Source organism: Chiloscyllium plagiosum, unplaced genomic scaffold (assembly GCF_037043375.1).
Source record: "Chiloscyllium plagiosum isolate Xiang-an unplaced genomic scaffold, Cpla_swu_hap1 HiC_scaffold_3, whole genome shotgun sequence".
Lineage (NCBI taxonomy): Eukaryota > Metazoa > Chordata > Chondrichthyes > Orectolobiformes > Hemiscylliidae > Chiloscyllium > Chiloscyllium plagiosum.
This window is the reverse complement of record NW_028270141.1, coordinates 44313083-44334076: the sequence shown is the minus strand read 5'-3', so window position 1 is coordinate 44334076 and position 20994 is coordinate 44313083. Positions and strand designations below refer to the sequence as shown.

The 20994-nt window shown below is 40.4% G+C and overlaps 1 protein-coding gene across 2 annotated transcripts in view; it reads right to left on the bottom strand.

Annotated features, from left to right (window-relative positions):
• Positions 1 to 20994, bottom strand: part of strn (striatin, calmodulin binding protein) — a 141233-nt gene that overhangs the window by 67206 nt on the left and 53033 nt on the right. For both annotated transcript variants that reach the window (XM_043680661.2, XM_043680668.2), the window contains exons 2-3: positions 15521 to 15624; positions 6145 to 6218 (exon numbers count right to left, since the gene is read on the bottom strand). In XM_043680661.2, coding sequence (XP_043536596.2) covers positions 6145 to 6218; positions 15521 to 15624 — 178 coding nt within the window. The remainder of the gene's footprint in view (positions 1 to 6144; positions 6219 to 15520; positions 15625 to 20994) is intronic.

Sequence of the window (20994 nt, the reverse complement as noted above, 5' to 3'; positions counted from 1 at the left end):
CTGTCAGAACATTGGAGTTGCTTCAAATAATGTTCCAGGATCTTGTTTAAATCTAACTATTTTTAAACTCATCATTACAAACAACTTAAAGATTTTAAAGTTTTAACAGAATAAATTTGCAATTTGCATTACCTTCTCACACTTCAATCTCATAATACTGCATATATCACCACAAAGGAATTTTAAAAAAAATCTTGGTGAATTTTACACTCAAGATAATCAACATTGCTGCTGTGAAATAAATACTTTCCAGTCATCCAGTGTCGACAAAGTGCTCTCATTCTATGCATTTAGCCAACCAGTCTATTGCTCTGTGAAAAGCATCCTACTGGACAGATATGATTGTTTTCATTTCCAGATCAAGCCAAGCACCCTGTTAATGGAATATTATTCTAACAAATTAAGATTATTAATAGATCCTGACATGGCAAACCCATCAGCGAGGACTGCAATTCTGCCCATGTAATGCAACATAGCATTTTATTTTTCTTACTACATACAACCAATGTCTAATGGATAGCCAGAGTTAGATAAGCAGCAGGAACCTCATTAGTGCTCCATTCTAGCAAGTTTAAACATTTTAGCTGATTATCAGAAAGAATATTCCTATGTACACTGGAAGTTCCTGACAAGTGGCTGTTTCCTTTGGACTGGAGTAAGTTGGGTGTGGAGTCTTCAATACAATCAAATTCTACATTCTCAAAAGAAGACCAGTTGATGAAAATAAAACTGCACAATTGATAAACTGGAGCAGATGATCAAAAATGACTGAAAGGGCTCATGATCTGAATTGATAACCAATGAGTTTGGAAATTCCTACTTGTTAGGAGCTGGTTTGAGACAGACAAAAGTCATTTTCACACTACCAGTCAGAAGAAACTTTTAGCTCATCAATCAGGGCTGGATTCAAACCTGTTTCCAAGTCAAAGGTCAGAATCCCCTCAATTATGGTACTTAATACCAAAACAGAATCATAAGACATTAAAGCCAGCTTGCACTTTTCATTAGTATTTGAAAACTCAAAGACTTTGTTTTAAGAGTCATACATCATGGAATTAGACCCTTCGATCCAATCAGTCCATCCCAACTAGGTTTCTACCTGCCTGCATTTGGCCTCCAAACCTTTCCTACTCATGTACTTATTCAAATGTCTTTTAAATATTTTAAGTGGAGAGAAATAGTACAAAAAAAATTGTACCTTAATATAGTCATTTGTAAATGTCAATTGATTAAGAAATATAAATATCTATATATTACTACTCAGGGAAGGAATTTATAGGCTACATTTTCATTTTAACAATTTACAGTATTTAATTATTGAAGTTTTGATGTGTGCAGGACTATGTGGCAGTATGCAGATATTTTGTGGCACAGCAAAACTTACGTTTTCTTTCTTGCTCCTCATACAGGAAGATAGCATAAAATGCATTGAATTGTGTAGGATAACAGCATATGAGGGAAGTGGGGAAAAGGGAAAAGATGAGAAGGAACATGGAGGACAAGGTGGTAAGAGGGGTATCAACGTACAATTCAAGAAAAGTGAAACAGAGAAAGTAGTTATCCATAGTGCAGATTATAAAGTCAGTGCAACAAAGCCTGCTACAGCAAAAAGGGAAGGAATGTAGAATAACTTGAAATTGAGAACAAGGTTTCTGAAGTCAATGCTTAAGGTAGAAAAAGCCAAAGATGCTTGGAAAAGATGAGGCTGTTAACACTGTGCAGATGAAATATTCGTTTATGATTTGTTGAAGTCAAGGGAAAGAAAGTAAGGTAGGGGCGATTTATAGATGTTAAGCTAAATCGGAAAAGAGCACTGACTCACTGGGGCAGTGCAGTGGAAACCAAGCCCTGTTATTCTGGAGTTGTCACAAGCTAAAGATTTTAAAAAATAAGCTAAATCCTCACTTACCTGCCTTCTCAATCCAGAATGGCAGATAAAATGCACCAGGTTTCTATACTTGGCAAAAGCTACAATTTACTGCAAGTGAATAAATACTAATCACATGTAAAACAATTCAGTGGCTCCTGTTCACAAGGGCTGCTGAGACTATTCTTCGGCTGGTCAAAATGCTGCTTCTCAGCCATCCTTTTCTGGAAGCTTCCAATGGTTTCCAAGATGCACAAGCTGACTGGTTCACTTATAAAAGGTCTCTGGCTTATCAATTAAAACTCGCAGCTTATAACAACTGCTGAACAAAAGGAAAAATGACTTTCTTCAACTGAAGTGGCATTTTCTGGTGTGAATGGAAAGAGTTCCTAAACTGCTGGCTGCCTGAAGGCTTCTCCCTATCTTTTTCACAACTCTAAGGTGTTCAGTCATCTGAGAAACAATCACAATTATTTGCGGGCTATTACAGACTAGTCCGGCAGAATCCAAGGAGCAGGAAAATTGACATTTCGGGCAAAAGCCCTTCATCAGGAATGATGAATCCTGATGAAGGGCTTTTGACCGAAACGTTGATTTTCCTGCTCCTCAGATGCTGCCTGACCTGCTGTGCTTTTCCAGCACCACTCTAATCTCCAGCATCTGCAGCATTCATCTCTGCCCATTATGGACCACTTACCAATCTGCTGTCAACCAACACTGCTTTTGTGCACAAAACTTCAGTTCCAGTTTGTTTTTAAACTTCTCTGACTACTCCTTAAACCAGCAGCTGCATACATAGTTAACTTATTATCCAGAACCTATGGGACCAGGAATGTATCAATTGATCAAATATTCCGGATAATCAAGAGGCCCATATAATCAATGTAAAAACAGACACGAATACAAATGTAATGCAGGGGGTTTCACTGTTATACTTGATTTACAGCATAAATCACAAATAATAATGCAACTTTTCCTTAAATAAAACTTACTGGCAGAGAGCCTTCTCACTTGCAACCTCAACTGACTACAGAGGAATCTTGATTATCCAAATATCAATTATCCGAATTTCGGATTATCTGAAGAAGATCTCAAGGCCCCGATAGAAACATTATATCAAAGAGCGTTTCAACACTGATCGCGTCTTTTGTTTACAATGATTAAAAATGAACTCGGCTTACTGAAAAGCTGTTGAGAACAGTCCTGGACATCGATGGGAGCCTAGGCACCATCTCCAAATGACAGACCTCCTGCCCTTTCTCTCTCTCTTCTCCCCCCCCCACCCCTTCCCTGGAGTTCTACACAGGGGTGGACCCTAAAGCCCCCTTCTCCAGATAACCTCTTCAACATTGTCCTGTACAGGGCAAAGGTGGAACCTGTCAAAAAGTTGCAGTAAAAAGGTGTGTGTTTGTGCTATTTTGAGACTCACCCCCCAAAGGCGGAGGCAGCCTTACTGTTGGTGGCCAGTCTGGCTGGTTCGGGGATGGTAGGAGGCAAGAGTTGGGGAGTCACGCACGGTGAGCTGCTGCCTAGTCTCCTGAACAAAGTGTGGACTTAGCAAGTGCTCGTTGTGCCAATCCCATTGAACTGATGGGGAGCAGGGGGGGGGGAGGAAGAGAACAGGAGGCTTCAGAAATGCTGTAGCTCCCTTATACACAAGTGTTTGGCTGCTCAGAAACAAACCCTGAGACGGAGAGAGGGAGCCAAGGAAAAAGGAAACTTCAGAAAACTCCAAGCCCCAGAGGTCAGGCATTAAATCAATTAACCGAATAATCAATTATCCTACCAAAATAGAGCCTGCCCATCTCGTTTGGATAATTGAGGTTCCTCTGCACTTGTACTTTTCAGTACAAGCAGTTCTCCTTTAACACTGTACACTTTTACGTTCCAGCAAAAACCCGCTTAATAGAAAATCACTTCATAGAAATAATGGGGCCTCTAGGAAAAATGGGGTTGGGGCAGACCAGCAAAATATATCACTAACAACATCTCAAAAATCACCTAAAGGTTTAACACAGAATAGCACAGGCTGAATGAAGGTTGCAATTATATTTATTAACGAACCAAGTAAATTTAACACAGTACATTTAATAAATGTTAGAAAGCTGCTATTTGTACAGTATCTGTCACAGAAAGCTGCTCTGTCAGCAGCTGACATTGGTGCATGTGCAGAATAGCACAGATTTCGACGCAGACATCATGGAATGTGCAGAACGAAGCACACAAACTGATCTCCATTGGAATCACGTTATTACCAATGGAGGTAAGTGTTACTGTAAATACTGTTCCCTAATGCTTTGACAGTTATAGCCAAACTATGCTGCCAAAACATGCGTTATCCCAGAACAATCTGTATATTGTGGTATTTGAGGAGAAATTGACTTGAAATTGAATCAACTGATGATATTTTGGGTGGCCATTCAATTGAACAAGTTATATTTACAATGAGGTAAATAAATTAAAAATCAGTAATAACTGGACAGAATAATACCGCAAACTTCATGGTGTTTTGTTGTTGTTAATGAAGAGTGTCAGTTAATAAGATGAGGTTGAAACACAGCCTGTTGTATTCACAATGAGTGTCAGATTTCTTGTTTTCAAAAACATGCATTGATCCTTGCAATCCCTGGGTTTAAAAGTTCTTTTTTTTTATTTTGGATATAAATGAGAAACCAAAAACAACAAAGCAAGGATTTTACATGTTAATAGAGGAAGGGGCAAGAGCAGATGAGAGTAATGCTGTGGAGGTGCAAGAAAGTGTACTTGTTAATGGAACAATTATGAAGGAAATTCAGGTTGGGGATCAATATAACGATGCTTTGCAGCTTCTGATTTAGCTGTAAGCCATAGCCTGAACTCTTGACCATATCATATTCCCACTCACCGATCTACAATTTGTCAATCATGAATGGCGCCTAGTTTCTCAGTGCAAAATATTCAAAGCCTTCACTGGCCTCACTCTTCTTTTCCTTTTTAAATACATTCATGGAATATGGGCATCTCTGGCTCGGTTAGTGTTTGTTACCCATCTCTAATTATCCTGGAGAGGGTGGTGGTGAGCTGCCTTCTTGAAACATTGCAGTCCCTTATCCTATATCTGCACAGTGGTGATCCACTGTACATTTTCTTTCTCCACAATGACCTCAAGTACTGTCCTCCACCATTCTACCAATTGACAAAATCTTCAAGTAACTTACTCTCATCCCAGAAGGTCCTCATTCTTGCTATACCCTTCCCTATTTTAAAAACTTTTACTTCCTAATACTTGCTCCCCAACATTCTTCCAACTCTTGCTTGAGCCAACACCAAAATAAAGTGTTTTAAAATATAAGAAAAACCTCAAAGGGCCTACATAAATATATGTTGTTCCTGCATGTTCAAAATTTTATGTTTTGTCGATTTTTGCTCCAGAGAAGACATGTTGAGAATCAAATTTATTAAAACTGCTGGCTCTTTCAACTGCAGCCTGGTGATTTTGACAAGTGTACGATCCATTACGTACAGTATTTTACAATTGTCTATTTTAAATGCCAGTAGTCTACCCACATATATATTTAATCCAACTCACTTTGTTAATTTCAAAGCCTCAGATTCACTCAAGCACTTTGCATTGTTGACAAATCTAACCACTTGACACTAAACCACTGAGCCAAGATTGTTGATGTAAAATCAGACACAGTAGGTGCCAAAATACCAATCTTTGTGCAAGTCCGTTCTGCAAAGGCCCTCTGTAATCTTACATTTCGGATGTGTCACTGAGGGGTACGATATTTAGGAATTCCGTAGGTAACCTTGATCTGCTTAGTGATACAGCAGGCACAAGTGTGCAATGAAGTGTTGAGAGAAGAAGAAAACAAACTGAAAAAAATAAATCTATTTCTTCAAAAGTCAAAATGGAAAAGTGGCTTCTACCACTAAGCATTCCTGAATTCTTTGAAATATCATACCTCACTCATGAAGATCAGAGGATGTTTCATTCTACTATCCGATATAAATACATAGTACTATTTAGTAATTTGAACCTTTACTTTTCTGAACAGAAACTTAGTGATTTAATGCCTTTTCAACACCTTACAGAACCTTCTGCATTTTTCAATCTAGTTCAGTAATTTCTTTCTTCCTTACACCAGGAGCCAAGTAACTCTTGTCAAAGTTTAAATCTCATAGCCAAATATAATGCTTGTTCTAACTCTGCATTTCACAACTCAATGACAAATGCAGTTTACTTATACTTAAGGGATGGGTTTGCTACTTTTTGTAACATGTTCATATCTTACCGGAGTCATAGTTCGGAGGCTTCATATCCCCTTGATTCAATTCGGTCCCATATTTCAATTTATGGTGTTTGGCTCTGAAAGAAATATGACAAATGTTTATTAGGTTTCTAAAACATTTGTAAAATCGGTTTTGTTTTATAAGAAGGAGAAAGTGAGGTCTGCAGATGCTGGAGATCAAAGCTGGAAATGTGTTGCTGGAAAAGTGCAGCAGGTCAGGCAGCATCCAGGGAACAGGAGAATCGACGTTTCGGGCATGAGCCCTTCTTCAGGAAATGCCTGAAGAAGGGTTTATGCCCGAAACGTCGATTCTCCTGTTCCCTGGATGCTGCCTGACCTGCTGCGCTTTTCCAGCAACACATTTCCAGCTTTGTTTTATAAGAAACCAAGTTATCCTGAACTAATGCAGCACACACAAATCCTTTGGCCAGCAAAACAATTCCCAGAACAAAAAAAAACAAAAAAAATTAGAGCAGAGAACCATGGAAGTAAAAAAAAATAATAAGACAAACTCGAGAGAAATACTTTCAAAGAACTGAATAGCTAAACATGAGAAATAAGTCTAGGAGTAGCCATATTGCCCTTACACAGTTGAGTTAAGATCTCAATTTTCAATGTTTTCCACTATTGAATGCCTTTAATTCTCGGGGCAGATAATTCCAAAGATTCACAACCCTCTGAGTACAGTCACTTCACAATTTCAGTCCCGAAATGCCTCATGTCAGAACTGAGATTCCTGCTCTAAATTCCAAAGCTGGTCGGGGATGTGGAGTGGGGTGGTCTGTGTTGGGGGTATTAAAAGGCTGCAAGTCAGTGGATTTTAAAGTTCTCATGTATTAAAACAGCTATCAGAAACCTTCCTTCAATTGGCACTCCAAAGAATTTTTGTATCACGTATAAAGCGTTTAATTTTTCCATTAAAAAAAAAGAGGGCACTGCCGATACAAAGCCATGCTTTATGATCTCAATAGCACTCTTCCCTCACCTCTAAATCCAGCAGATAGGGGAAAAATACATTAATTTTTTTCAACTCTGTATTTTACATTAAAGCCTCAGAAAGGTCTCTGACATTTAAAACACAATCATACATCTTTAAATACCACAAAGTTACTGTATTAAGTTTTTGTTTTCGTCTTGTTTACTTAGACAATGTTCATTACATCATCCAGCTATTTTATTGCAAATGTAATATATTAGCTGAATGTATTTCTAGCTACCAAAGTCAGATAATGACAGTATATTCCAGTCAGCCAGAGTTCAATTATTCCTTACACTGAGATGAATCATTTAACACTTTTCCACACTGAAATTTTTTTTACGTTTTTCCTGGAAACCTGTTTATGTCCTCTTGCTCTTAGGTTTTGTCTTCCTCATTACTGCCATTCTCCAATTTGGCGTCAACTGCAATTTTGACACCATATATCGAATTTTCTAGTCCAAGTCATTTGAGAATGTGGTGAACACCGATTCCAATACAGATATTGCACATACACTACATCACCACTTCTGGGTAATGCAATATATTTTCTCAATTCTAAAACTTAGAGTTCACTTTTGTTGCTAACTTTCAGTACATTCTACAACCTTATAAAAGACATTCTGTAAGTACATACGCAAAAGCCTATTGGTTATCTTACTGGACTAATATCCAGAGGCCAGCATAATGGTCTGGGTCATGAGTTCATACCCCACTGAGCAATTTCAGTTCAATTCATTAATATATTTGGATTAAAAATCTAGGCTCAGTAATCTAGTAATGATGACCAAGGAACTAACGATAAAAACCCAGATTGTTCACTCAAACCCTTTAAGAAAGGTAACTAGTTGTCCTTACTTGATCTGGTCTACACATGATTGAAGACTAATAGCAAGGTAATCGATTCTCAACCTGATCTTTCTTTTAAAAAAAGTCAATAAGATTGGTGAAATGTGATCTTAGAATGTATGTGAACTCTGACTACTGTGACTAATAAAACTGGGTTACATTTTAGAAAGGACTACATCTGTTAGTCAGTCATAGAGATGAACAGCATGGAAACAGATCCTTCAGTCCAACTCGTCAATGCTGACCAGATTTCAAAAACAAATCTAGTCCTGTATCCCTCTAAACCCTTCCTAAACATGTACCCATTCAAATGACTTTTCTTCCTCCTTTTTAAGTGTTGTTTTGATCTTTGCCCAACCCCCACAAAGCTCCAAAACAATGCAGTAACTTATAAAACAGTAATTATTTCTCCTAGAATTCGAGGAAATCAGCTCCAACACTGAAAATACCTCAAAATACGAGCATCTCTTACAGCCACAATTTCTTCCCATACTTCATCTTGGATTATGCAGAATCCTTCCTCTGTCATTATTTCTTTTCATATTTAGCTTTAATATATGGATAAAGCTGTATCTTCTCTTTCATGAAAGAAACCCAACTGCCTAGGTTTTGTGCCGTTCACGCCACTGACAGCCAGCCACAAAGTGTTTTCATTGACTATAGAGAAGCTTATTAAAATCCACTGTCTAATCCTGGATGTCATCCTCTAAAGGGGCACGGTGACATCTTGTGAACATGACAAGAAACAATGACCTTCAACCAACTGGATTGAAGAATCACCATTGCGGTTTGCAGAATCTAAAGCAGGAAGCATAAGTTAGATTCAAATAACATGAATTAAGCAGAACAAAAATTGGGAGAAACAGACAGGATTAACAGAAAGGTAGAAGGCAAACAAATGATATTCCTAAAATCTCCAATAATAATTATCTTATAAAGAAATGGGGCTCCAAATTTACGAACTTCAATTTACAAAGCCAAGGAGATTGTTTGGCAGTATTTATCAGTCATCACATCATAAATGTGCGACTTACTCCTGAAAAGACTAGCCCTAACTTTTTTTCGCTATAGTTTGCAATTTAAGAGTGACAACTGCTATGGTATACCATGAAGAGGAGAGAGGAGAGATGAGCGTCTTGGATGGCAACTTTCAGAGTTCTATGGTTAAATATTCAAGTGTATATGCCATAACTCTATAATAATGAGCAATGCTAGCCTCTTCATTAATGTTAATTCAAAGTCCAGGCCCTAGTTTATTCTTTGTAAATACGAAACGTCTGGACAATGCTGAATTCAAAAATGCTGCTGCTCACATTTTGTTATTTCATGGGGTGCATGTTATTGCAAGAACTAGTAATTTGCTGTTCCTCCCTAATTGCACTTGATCTACCTCGTGAATTGCTGTAGTCAACGTCAACATTCATAAGATCAGAAACTGAATTGAGCCAGCCTGTTAAATAGAAGTATTTAAATACGAGGGGAACTCAGAGGCTTGGAATTCAGCAGCAATTAACTTACATCCTAACTCCCTAAAGCCAGAAGAAGTGTAATAGAATACAGTCCACTTGCCTACAAGAATGCAGCTCTAAAAGTGAAGTTATCCAAAACCATCAGGACAAAACAATCTACTTGTTTGGTACCCAAAAACCTCCTAAATCATTATCTCCCTCTACCAGTTAGGCATAGTGGCAGTGGTGTGCACAATCCACAAGATACACTGCAGTACCTCCCAGTTTCTGGTCAACAGTAATCCAATGGATTTGAATAGTGAGGGATTCATCAAAGTGCAGGTGAGGTAGATTGGCCACACTAAATTACCTCTAGTGCCCAGGGATGTGAAGGTTAGGTGGATTAGCCATGGAAAATGTAGGGTTACAGGGAAAGGGTGGTGGGTCTGGGTGAGATGCTCTTCCAAGAGAGCATGTGGATTTGTTGGACCGATTGGCATGCTTCCATACTGTAGGTATTCTATGATCTATGAAATGTTACCTGCCACTTACCAGCCCAAACTTAAATGTTGAACAGGTCTTGCTGCATGCAGGTTGTAAGAACATACGCAGGAACAAGAGTAAGTCATTGGCTCCTTGATCATGAACAGCCCAATAGAACAGTACAGGCCCTCAATGTTGTGCCAGCCTTTTATCCTATTCTAAGATCAGACTAACCTGCATACCTTTCATTGTACTACCTTCCCTATGCCTATCCAGGAGTCACTTCAATGTACCTATTGTATCTAACTCTATCATCACTGCTGGCAGCGTCTTTCACCACTCCCTGTGTAAAGAACCTACCCCTTTGACATCTCCCCTAAACCTTCCTCCAATTACCTGAAAGTTATGCTCCCTTGTGATAGACATTTCCACCATGGGAAAAAGTCTCTGGCTATCCACTATCTGATGTGCCTCTCATCATCTTGTAAACCTCCATCAAGTCACCTCTCATCCTTCTTTGCTCCAATGAGAAAGGCCCGAGTTCCCTCAACTTTTCTGTAGAAGACATTTCTCCAGTCCAGCCAGTATCCTGGTAAATCTCCTCTGAACCGTCTCTAAACCTTCCAGATCTTTCCTATGATGAGGCAACCAGAACTGAACACAATATTCCACGTGTGGTTTAACCAGGGCTCTATACAGCTGCAGCATAACCTTGCTGCTCTTAAACTCAATCCCCCTGTAAATGAAAGCCAACACGCCATACACCTTCTTAAGGGTCCTATCAATCTGGGCGGCAACTGAGAGGGATCTATAGACCGGGATCCCAACATCCCTCTATTCCACCACACTGCCACAAATCTTGCCTTTATTCCTGTAATCTGCATTCAAATTCAACCTTCCAAAGTGAATCACTTCACACTTTTCCAGGTCGAACTCTATCTGCCACTTATCAGCCCAGCTCTGCATCCTGTCAATGTCTTGTTGCAACCTACGACAGCCCTCCACACTATTGACAACTCCGCCAATCTTTGTGTCATCAGCAAACTTACTAACCCACCCTTCCACTTCCTCATCCAAGTCATTTATAAAAATCATAAAAAGCAGAAGTCCCAGAACCGATCCCTGCGGAACACCACTGGTCACCGAGCTACAGGCTAAATACTTTCCATCTGTCACCACCCTCTGTCTTCTATAGGCCAGCCAATTCTGTATCCAGACAGACAGCTTTCCCTGTATCCCATGCCTCCTGACTTTCTGAATGAGCCTACCATGGGAATCCTTATTAAATGCCTTGCTAAAATCCATTTACACCACATCCACTGCTCTACCTTCATCAATGTGTTTTGTCACATCCTCAAAGAATTCAATAAGGTTTGTGAGGCATGACCTCACAAAGCCATGCTGACTATCTCTATTCAAACTAAGGTTTTCCAAGTAATCATAAATCCTGTCTCTCAGAATCCTCTCCAATACTTTGCCCACCACTGACGCAAGACTGACTGGTGTGTAATTCCCAGGATTATTCTTATTCCCTTTCTTGAACAAGGGAATACTTGTCAACCTCCTATCTTCTGGTATTACTCCAGTGGACAGTGAGGACACAAAGATCATCGCCAAAGGTGCAGCAATCTCCTCCCTCACTTCCTGTAGTAACCTTGGGTATATCCCATCTATCCTCGTGTTTTTCAAAGTTTCCAGCAATCTCCTTCTTAACATCAACCTGTTCTAGCATATCAGTCTGTTTCACGTTGTCCTCAGAAACGTCAAGGTCCCTCTTAGCAGTGAATACTGAAGCAAAGTATTCATTAAAGACCCCCCCACCTCCTCCGATTCCAGGTGCAAGTTCCCTCCACTATCTCTGATCCGCCCTACCCTCACTCTGGCCATCCTCTTGTTCCTCACACAAAGTGTAGAATGCCTTAGGGTTTTCCATAATCCTACTCGCGAAAGCTTTTTCATGCCTCCTTCTAGTTCTCTTAAGTTCACCCTTCAGTTCTTTCCTGGCTACCTTGTAACCCTCTAGAGTCCTAACTGATCCTTGCCTCCTCAACCTTAAGTAAGCTTCCTTCTTCCTCTTGACTAGATGTGCCACATCCCTTGTCATCCAAGATTCTTTCAACCTACCATCCCTTCCTTGCCTCAGTGGAACAAACCTGTCCAGCATTATCAGCAGGTGCTTCCCAGATTTCTGTTGTGCATTTCCCAGAGAACATCTGTTCCCAATTTAGGTGCCCCAGTTCCTGGCTAATAGCATTGTAACTCCCCTCCCCCAATTAAATACTTTCCCATACCATCTGCTTCGATTCCTCTCCATGACTACAGTAAAGGTCATGGAGTTGTGATCACTATCACCGAAATGCTCTCCCAGCAACAAATCTGACACCCTGGTATGGTTCATTGCCAAGCACCAAATCCAATATGGGCTCCCCTCTCATTGACTTATCTATATATTGCGTCAGGAACCCTTCCTGGATACACCTGACAAAAATTGCTTCATCCCAAACTATTTGAATTAAGTAGGTTCCAAGCAATATGAGGGAAGTTAAAGTCACCCATGACAACAACCTTGTTACTCTGCACCTTTCCAAAATCTGCCTCTCAATCTGCTCCTCTGTGTCTCTGTTGTTATTGGGGGGGTCTGTAAAAAACTCCCAATAAAGCGACTGATCCTTTCCGGTTTCTGACTTCCATCCACACTGACTGCAGACAAACACTCCTCGATGACCCCCCCCCCCCCCCCCCCTTTCTGCAGCTGTGATACTATCCCTGATTAACAATGCCACTCCTCCACCTCTTTTACCTTCCCCCCCTATTGCTTTTGAAACACCCAAAACCTGGAACATCCAACAACCATTCCCATCCCTGTGATATCCAAGTCTCCATAATGGTCACAACATCATAGTTCTAAGTACTGATCCATGATCTGAGTTCGTCACACTTATTCCTGATACTTCTTGCATTAAAATAGACACACTAAAATATTCAATAAGATCATTGTTCACATGATTGTGGCCTCAACTCCACTTTTCTATCTGCCCAATCAGTATACATGACTATTTTCAAAATCCTCTGCACTTGCCCTGTCAGGCATGTGCAGAATCTTAGATTTGTAAACTCCCATACATATAGGCCCAATCTTTCCTCATATGGCAATCCATTCATTATAGGAATCAGCCTGGTGAACTCTCTCCAAACTGCTTCTAATGCAAGTATATCCCTCCTTAGTAAGGTGACGAAAATCTTGTAGTAAATAGTACTCTAGGTATTGTTTCATCAATTGTTTCCTGAAGAAGGGCTTATGCCCGAAATGTCGATTCTCCTGCTCCTTTGATGCTGCCTGACGTGCTGCGCTTTTTTCAGCAACACATTTTTCAGCATTGTTTCATCAATGCCCTGTACAGTTTGTAGTACAATTTTCTGAGCTTTCATCTTCAAGCTATTACCATAAAGGCCATGCTGTTACCTTCATAATTGCTTGCTGTACCTGCATGCTCATTCTTAGTGATTTGTGTACAAGGACATCCTAATTCCTCTACATGGCAATATCTTGCAGTCTTGATAATAAGACTATAAGAAATAGAAACAGGAGAAGGCCATTCAGCCCCTCAAAGTTTGCACTGCAATTCAATAGGATCATGACTGATAGGACATTTCCCACATCCACTTTCCTGCCTTTTCCGATTTGATTTCCATACTGATCAAAAATTTCTCTCAGTCTTAAATATACACAAAGACTCTGGCCCACAATAGAGCCATAGTGGCAAGGAGTTCAAAAGACACTCAACCGAAGAAATTGCTCCTCATCTTCATCTTAAATGTGTGCCCATTTATTCTGAGACTATACCCTCTGTCTTAGACTCTCCACGAGGGGAAACATCCTCTCAGCATTTACCCTGTCAAGTCCTTTAAGAATCCTACATGCTTCAATGAGATTATTTCTCATTTTTCTAAGTTCCAAAGAGTAGACGTCTAACCTGCACAAACTTTGCTCCTAAGGCAACCCCTCATTCTAATTTCCCATCCCTGCTGCCAAAGCGGACAATCTCTCATTTCCTCAATATTTGCACAATTAATCTGTCTATATCACTTGGCAGACTCTTTGTACATTCTTCACATCTTGCTTATCCACCTATCTAAATATCATCAACAAATTTGGTTACAATACAGTCAATTCATCTAAGTCATTAACATAAATTTTAAAAGGTGTGACTCAAAACTGACTTCCATGGTTACTGAAGTTTTAGGGTCTGAACAGCAGTATTTCCTCTAGGCTGCAAGCCACTTCAAGGTTCCTGCAACTGCTGAAAATTAATTTGAAAATTGAGCTTACTGAGGTAATCATATTTTGCTAAAGATGCAGTTAAGCATATACAGGTCAGAAACTAGATATTCAGTTTTGACTAGTTAACCTCTGAAATCCACCAAGTTGTTCCACTAACTCAAGTCAGGAATGATATGGAATACCCTTAACAAACATTCTTGGGGGCTGGCGGGGGGGGGCACAGCTTCAACAACATTTGGGAAGCTTGACATCATTCACGATAAAGCAGCATTCTTTCGTGGCATCTCATCCACTAACCTAAACATTCACTGCTCCACTACCAGCATATTGTAGTTACAGTGTACACTACTGAAAGTATGTACTGCAGCAACTTACCAACTCTCTCCAGCAGCAGTGACCAAACTGCTCAATGTGGGCAGCAGGTGCAAAAATACACTGTCACCTCCAAAAGGAAACAATCCCAGCTTGAGCAAATATCACTGCTCGTTCAATGTCACTGAGCTCAAAATCTTAGAACTTCTTCCCTGACTTCATGATCAAAACAAAGTTAAAGAATCTCCAAATTCTAGAAACAACTAGGGTTGGGTAAATGAATATTAACCTTTGTAATAATATACTATATCAAAACTCTCCACACGAGCCAATAAGAGCAAAGTTTTAATTGTGAATACCTAACAAAGACACTGGTAGCAAATTAAGCATATACACAATCAACTCTCCCATATTCCTCTTTATGAAAGGTAACTATCCAGCAACAGGAAATGCCTACAGCATTGAAATAAATTAAGCTCAAGCACTTGCCTTTCAAAAATGACCAAACTGACTTATAGCCTGCTTCTGAATGCTAGTTGAAAAAGAAAATCTATGCAGTCAACAGCCCAGTTTTAAGGTCTACTATAACTACCACAGAAAACATTCATGCAAATATAAAATAATGAGGACACTAGAAATCTGAAATAAATGCACACTGCTGAAAACATTCCGTAGGTCTGGCAGCATTTATGGAGAGAAAAATAGAGCAAATATTTCAGACTGATGAAGTGTTAACTCTGCCTTTCCCTCCAGGTAGTGCCAGAATGTTGAATATTTCTAACATTTTCTGTTATTATTCTCAAAGCTTTACGTATAAACTTGACTTTTTTAGGAATGTGAACATGAAACAGAAAATGTAATTTATTCTAACAGTTCTTCTCAATGTGAAAAACAGTATACAAGTCTATACGAGTTTACAATATTTATTTCACAAGAACAGGCATCTTCAAATTGAAGAACTTAGATGTGTTTTGTTTACTGAGGTAGATTTTTGTTATGTCTGGAGCGTAGTCATTAAAAAAGTCACACCTTTCCTGTTTTAAAGCATATTCAAGCATTTTAATTCTTCTAACCAAATCCTTCTTCAGGTTCTCCTGGCCTTTTCTCTCTCCTTGCAAGAATGAGATCTGCGCCTGAAACGATAAAGAGGAGCATCAGCTACCTATATCTATAAGAAAGAGAAAGATTCAGGTTGACAATTTTAGATTTAAAAGCATTTGAAAACATTTGTCTGGCAAAGTAGTAATATACCATCTCAAAGATAAAATTGATAGTCACCATACATGATGCAAATGCAGGTCATTAAATTGAATTATTAAAGTCATAATTTAATGCAATAAAAGATTAATCACAATTTTTTTTACCAACTCCATTTGCAATATAAAAATTTTCTTTAAAGGTGAGCAATGAGGCAAGGACATAACATATCACGTCAAGATGTTGTACCGCTAAAATAGAGAACCATTATCTCTTTATAGTGGAGAAGGAATGCCTTTTAACAGAAAGCAAAATTGCACTGTTGTATAATTTGTTGACAATACTCATTTTGGCTACACCTTCCTCATCATTCCATATCCTTAAGATGTGATAGGCTAGAGGGAATTGGTTTTTAAATTTTATTTCGAGTTCCTATTCAAGCACTGAAAATGATATAATTAATCTGAAATTGATATAGAGATGATAGGGTTGTACAAATGGATTGCTGTTGACCTGCAGACGTCGATGCATTACTTCAGTGTTATGATAGATTGGAGATGCCACTATAGATTAGAGTTATGGGTAGAATCAGAGAGGATGGAAACAAATACTTCGATCCAACTCGCCCATCTAGGTTTCCTAAACTGAACTAGTCTTGTTTGCCAGCAGCATTTGGCCCATATCCCTCTAAAACATTCCCATTCGTGTACCTTTCCAAATGTCTTTAAAATGTGTGTATCCATCTCAACGACATCCTTTGGCAGTTCATTCCATATACACACCACCGTGTATGTGAAAAAGTTGCCCCTCAGGCCCCTTTCTTTGCCCCTTTTACCTTAAACATAACCCAACTAGCTTTGGACTTCTCTATCCTGGGAAAAATACCTTTACTATGCTCCTCATGTTTTTCTTCAGGGAAAAAAGTCCCATCCCACCCAGCTTCTCCTTGTAACTCAAGCCCTCCAGCATTGGTAACATGCTTTTAAATCATTTTTGCATCAGGGTGACCAGAACTATATGCAATACTTCAAAAGTGGCCTCACCAATATCTTGTTCGGGTATAACCTGATGCCTCAACTTCGATACTCAATGCTCTGATCATCAAAGGCAAGTGTGCTAAATGCCTTCTTCACCACCCTGTCTGTGATGCCACTTTCAAGGAACTATTACTCAAACCCCAAGGTCCCTCTATCACTTCTGGGAAGGAGTTTTAAGTCATGCATTGCAGAGCCCTCACTATTTATTCTGCCACTAGCCCTGCCTCCTCCATTCCATTTCTAACTACTGATCCTTCCTTCCAGCTACCAACCAGAATCATTCCTCTCATCGACCAACCAGGTCTTAACCACCACCTGTGTTCACCCATCATGAGTTCACCATTCCGCCCCTCCCCTCCCTCTATCTACAGCTCCCCCTATCTCCACCTCCATTCCTCAAGAAGGGTTATATTTGAAATGTTGACTTCTCCACCTACTGATGCTGCCTGGCTTGCTGTATTCTTCTAGTCTCCTGCTGGTCTACTTTGGATTCCAGCATCTACAGTTTTTTGTTTCAAATTATATAATTGCAGCAGTTCAAATATTCCTTCTCAAGGAATACTATATCAAACGCAATAGATGGACATACCAATAAGTAACAACCTGGTTTATTTTTCATGCATAAAACAGAGTAAAGATCAAAACTGTGTCATATAGACTTCAAACTAATTAAAAGATATAATGTAATCTTGGAATAGACAGTTTTTCTTAAAATCCAGAAATTAGTACTTGTTAATTAATGGCCAAGTTTCATATCCAGCCATGATATTACTATTTCACATCAAGTGTCAACAATTTATAATAAGGTTCACTGCTGTCTTTCAGGGTAAGGATTCTGTTATCCTCGTTTGGTCTGACCAACACATGATTCCAGAGCCACAGCAATGCGGCTCTCAACTGGCCTCTGAAATAAAGCACACAGTTGTATCAATTGCTATGATGTCTCAACAAAGAAAAGAAATCAGATAGACCACCTGGCATTGACCTAGGCACCAGAAACGATAACTGGAAAAATGGCTCTGTCCGCCCAGTACAAGTCCTCCTTGCCAACTTCTGGGGGTTACTGCCAAAATTGGAAGAGCTGCCTCACAGACTAGTCATGTAATTGTTTGTCATAGTCTTACTCATGGAATCATATTTTAGAGACAATGCTTCCAATAATATTATCACCATCTCTGAATATGTCCTCTCCCACTGGCAGCAGAGACCCAGCAAAGGTGATGGCACTGTGGTATGCAGTCAGGAGGCAATTGCCCTGGGAGTCCTCAACATGACTGCAGACCCAATGTCGTCTCATGGATTCAAGTTAATCACGGGAGGATCTCCTGTTGATTACCACATATCGTCTTCCCTCAGCTGATGAATCAGTTACCGTTCCATGGTGAACATACTAGGAAGAAGCACAGAGGATGATAAGGGCACAAAATGTACTCGGGGTGGAGTTTTCATTGTCCACCACCAACAGTGGTTCAGCAGTAGCAGTACTGATTGAGCTGGTGGGTCTTAAAGGACATAGCTGCTAGACTGGATCTGCAGCAGGCACAGAGGGAAAAACATACTTGACCGCATTCTCACCAATGCTGCAGATGCATCCGCCCATGACAGTATTGGTAAAACTGACCACTGCACAGAACTTGTGGACTCAAAGTCCCATCTTCATGTTGAGAATACCCACCATTGTGTTGCATGGCATCGTCATCAGGCTAAAAGGGGCAGACTTGGAATAAATCTAGCAACTCAAGACTGGGCGTAATTGAGGCTCTGTGGGACATCAACAATAGCAGATTCATACACCAACACCAATCTACCGCTCAACTATTACCAACAAGCCACAGGACCAAGACTGGTTCAATGAAGAGTTCAGGAGGGCAAGCAAAGGCTGAGCACTTCAGTTCCAAAAAGTTATACTGAACCATTAACAACAGAAGGGACAGCTGGAAAATGGGAAGCCTTCAAAAAGAAGATAACAAGAGCCCAGGGACAGTACGTTCCTGTTAGGGTGAAGGGAATGCTGAATGTCGAGAGAAATTGAGGCTTTTGTCAAGAATAAGGAGGAAGCATGTGTCAGGTACAGACAACAAAGATCAAGTGAATCCTTCCAAGAGCATACAGGCAGTAGGAGTATACTTAAGAGGGAATTGTGGAGGGCAAAAAGGGGACAAGAGATAGCTTGGGTGAACATGGTTAAGGAGAATCCGTAGGGATTCTACAAATACATTCAGGTCAAAAGGGTAATGAGGTAGAGAATAGGGCCCCTTAAAGATCAGCAAGGCTCTCTATGTGTGGAACCGCAGGAGATAGGGGAGATACTAAACAAGTATTTTTCATTAGTGTTTACTGTGGAGAAAGACATGGAACACAGAAAACTTGGGGAAATAAATAGTGACAACCTGAAAAATGTCCATATTACAGAGGTTGTGGTGCTGGACGCCTTAAAACGCATAGAACTAGATAAATCCCTGGGACCTAATCAGGCGGACCCTAGAATTCTGTGGGAAGCTAGGGAAATGACTGCTGGGCCCCTTGCTGAGATATTTGTATCATGGATAGCCACAGGTAAAGCGCCAGAAGATTGGAGGTTGGCTAATGTGATACCACTATTGAAGAAAGATGGTAAGGAAAAGCCAGGGAACTATAGACTGGTGAACCTCACATTGGTAGTGGTTAAGTTGTTGGAGGGAATCCTGAGGGACAGGATTTAAATGTATTTGGAAAGTTAAGGATTGACTAGGGATAGTCAACATGGTTTTGTGCATTGGAAATCGTGTCTCACGAATTTGTTTGAGTCTTTTGAAGAAGTAATGAAGAGGAGTAGTGAGGGTACAGCAGTGGACGTGTTCAAATGGACTTCAGTAAGGCGTTCGACAAGGTTACTCTTGGTAGCCTGCTTAGCAAAGGTGGATCACATGGAATACAGGAAGAGCTAGCCATTTGGATACAGCACTGGCTTGAAGGAAGGAGACAGAGAATGGTGGTGGTAGAGGGTTGCTTTTCAGAGCGGAGGCCTGTGACCAGTGGTGTGCCACAGGATTGGTGCTGAGTCCACTGCTTTTCATCGTTCATATAAATGATTTGGGTGTAAACATAGGAGGTATGGTTAGTAAGTTTGCAGATGACAACACAATTGGAGTGTAGTGGACAGCGAAGGAGATTACATCAGAGTACAACAGAATCTTGATCAGATGGGCCAATGAGTGGTAGATGGAGTTCAACTTACATAAATGTGTGGTGCTGCATATTGGAAAGGCTAATCAAATCTGGGCTTATACACTTAATGATAAGGTCCAGGGAAGTATTGCTGAACGAAGAGACCTTGGAGTGCAAGTTCCCTGGGCAGACTGTTAAAGTCATTTGGCAGAATGCCTCAGTGCCAGAACTTTCCAACAAGCACCAAGACATGGCTTGGCTGGTGGTGAGAAGGGCTCTGCTGGTGAGATCCTTTATGCACGCCCGGACTCTCAGCCGCACCGCACGCTGCCCTCAAAGTGGCTGCAATGGGTCGAGACCATCACACACCTCCTTCTGGAATGTGCCTATGCGGAGGAAGTCTGGAGAGGAATGCAGTGGTGTTTGTCGAGGTTCGTCCCGATAAGTGCCGTGACACAGGACTCCGTGCTCTACGGCTTGTTCCTCGGGACGCACACCGAGACGAACATCAACTGTGCCTGGAGGATCATCAACTTGGTGAAGGACGCTCTCTGGGCGGTCCAAAACCTGTTGATCTTCCAGCTGAAGTTGACCCCGACTGACCCCAGGACTACGTGTTGAGGGACACGCTGAAGCTTGGGGCAGCTGCTGCCAAGGCACGGTGGGGAAAGACCACTGTGTAACGTCTGCCTGCCTAAGCACAGGGGGCCGACACAGTAAGGGGGCTCTGCTGACCCCCCAGCTAAATATGTGGATAGTAATTGTACAAACCTGTATATATGAATGACGAATGTGTCTCTGTATGCAAAGAAATGGAATGTTTACGCATGTATGGCATGACCAATTGTACAGATCATCAAAATATTTTATGAATAAAGTATATTTTTGAAATTAAAAAAAAGACCTTGGAGTGAAAATTCATAGTTCCTTCATACGTAGACAGGATAGTGAAGACGATATGCTTCCCTTTATTGGTCAGTGCACTGAGTATAGGAGCTGGGAGTTCACATTGTGGCTGTACAGGACATTGGTTAGGCCACTTTTGGAATTCAGAATCCAATCCTGGTCTCCCTGCTATAGGGAGGATGTTGCGAAACTTGAAAGGGTTCACAAAAGATTTAC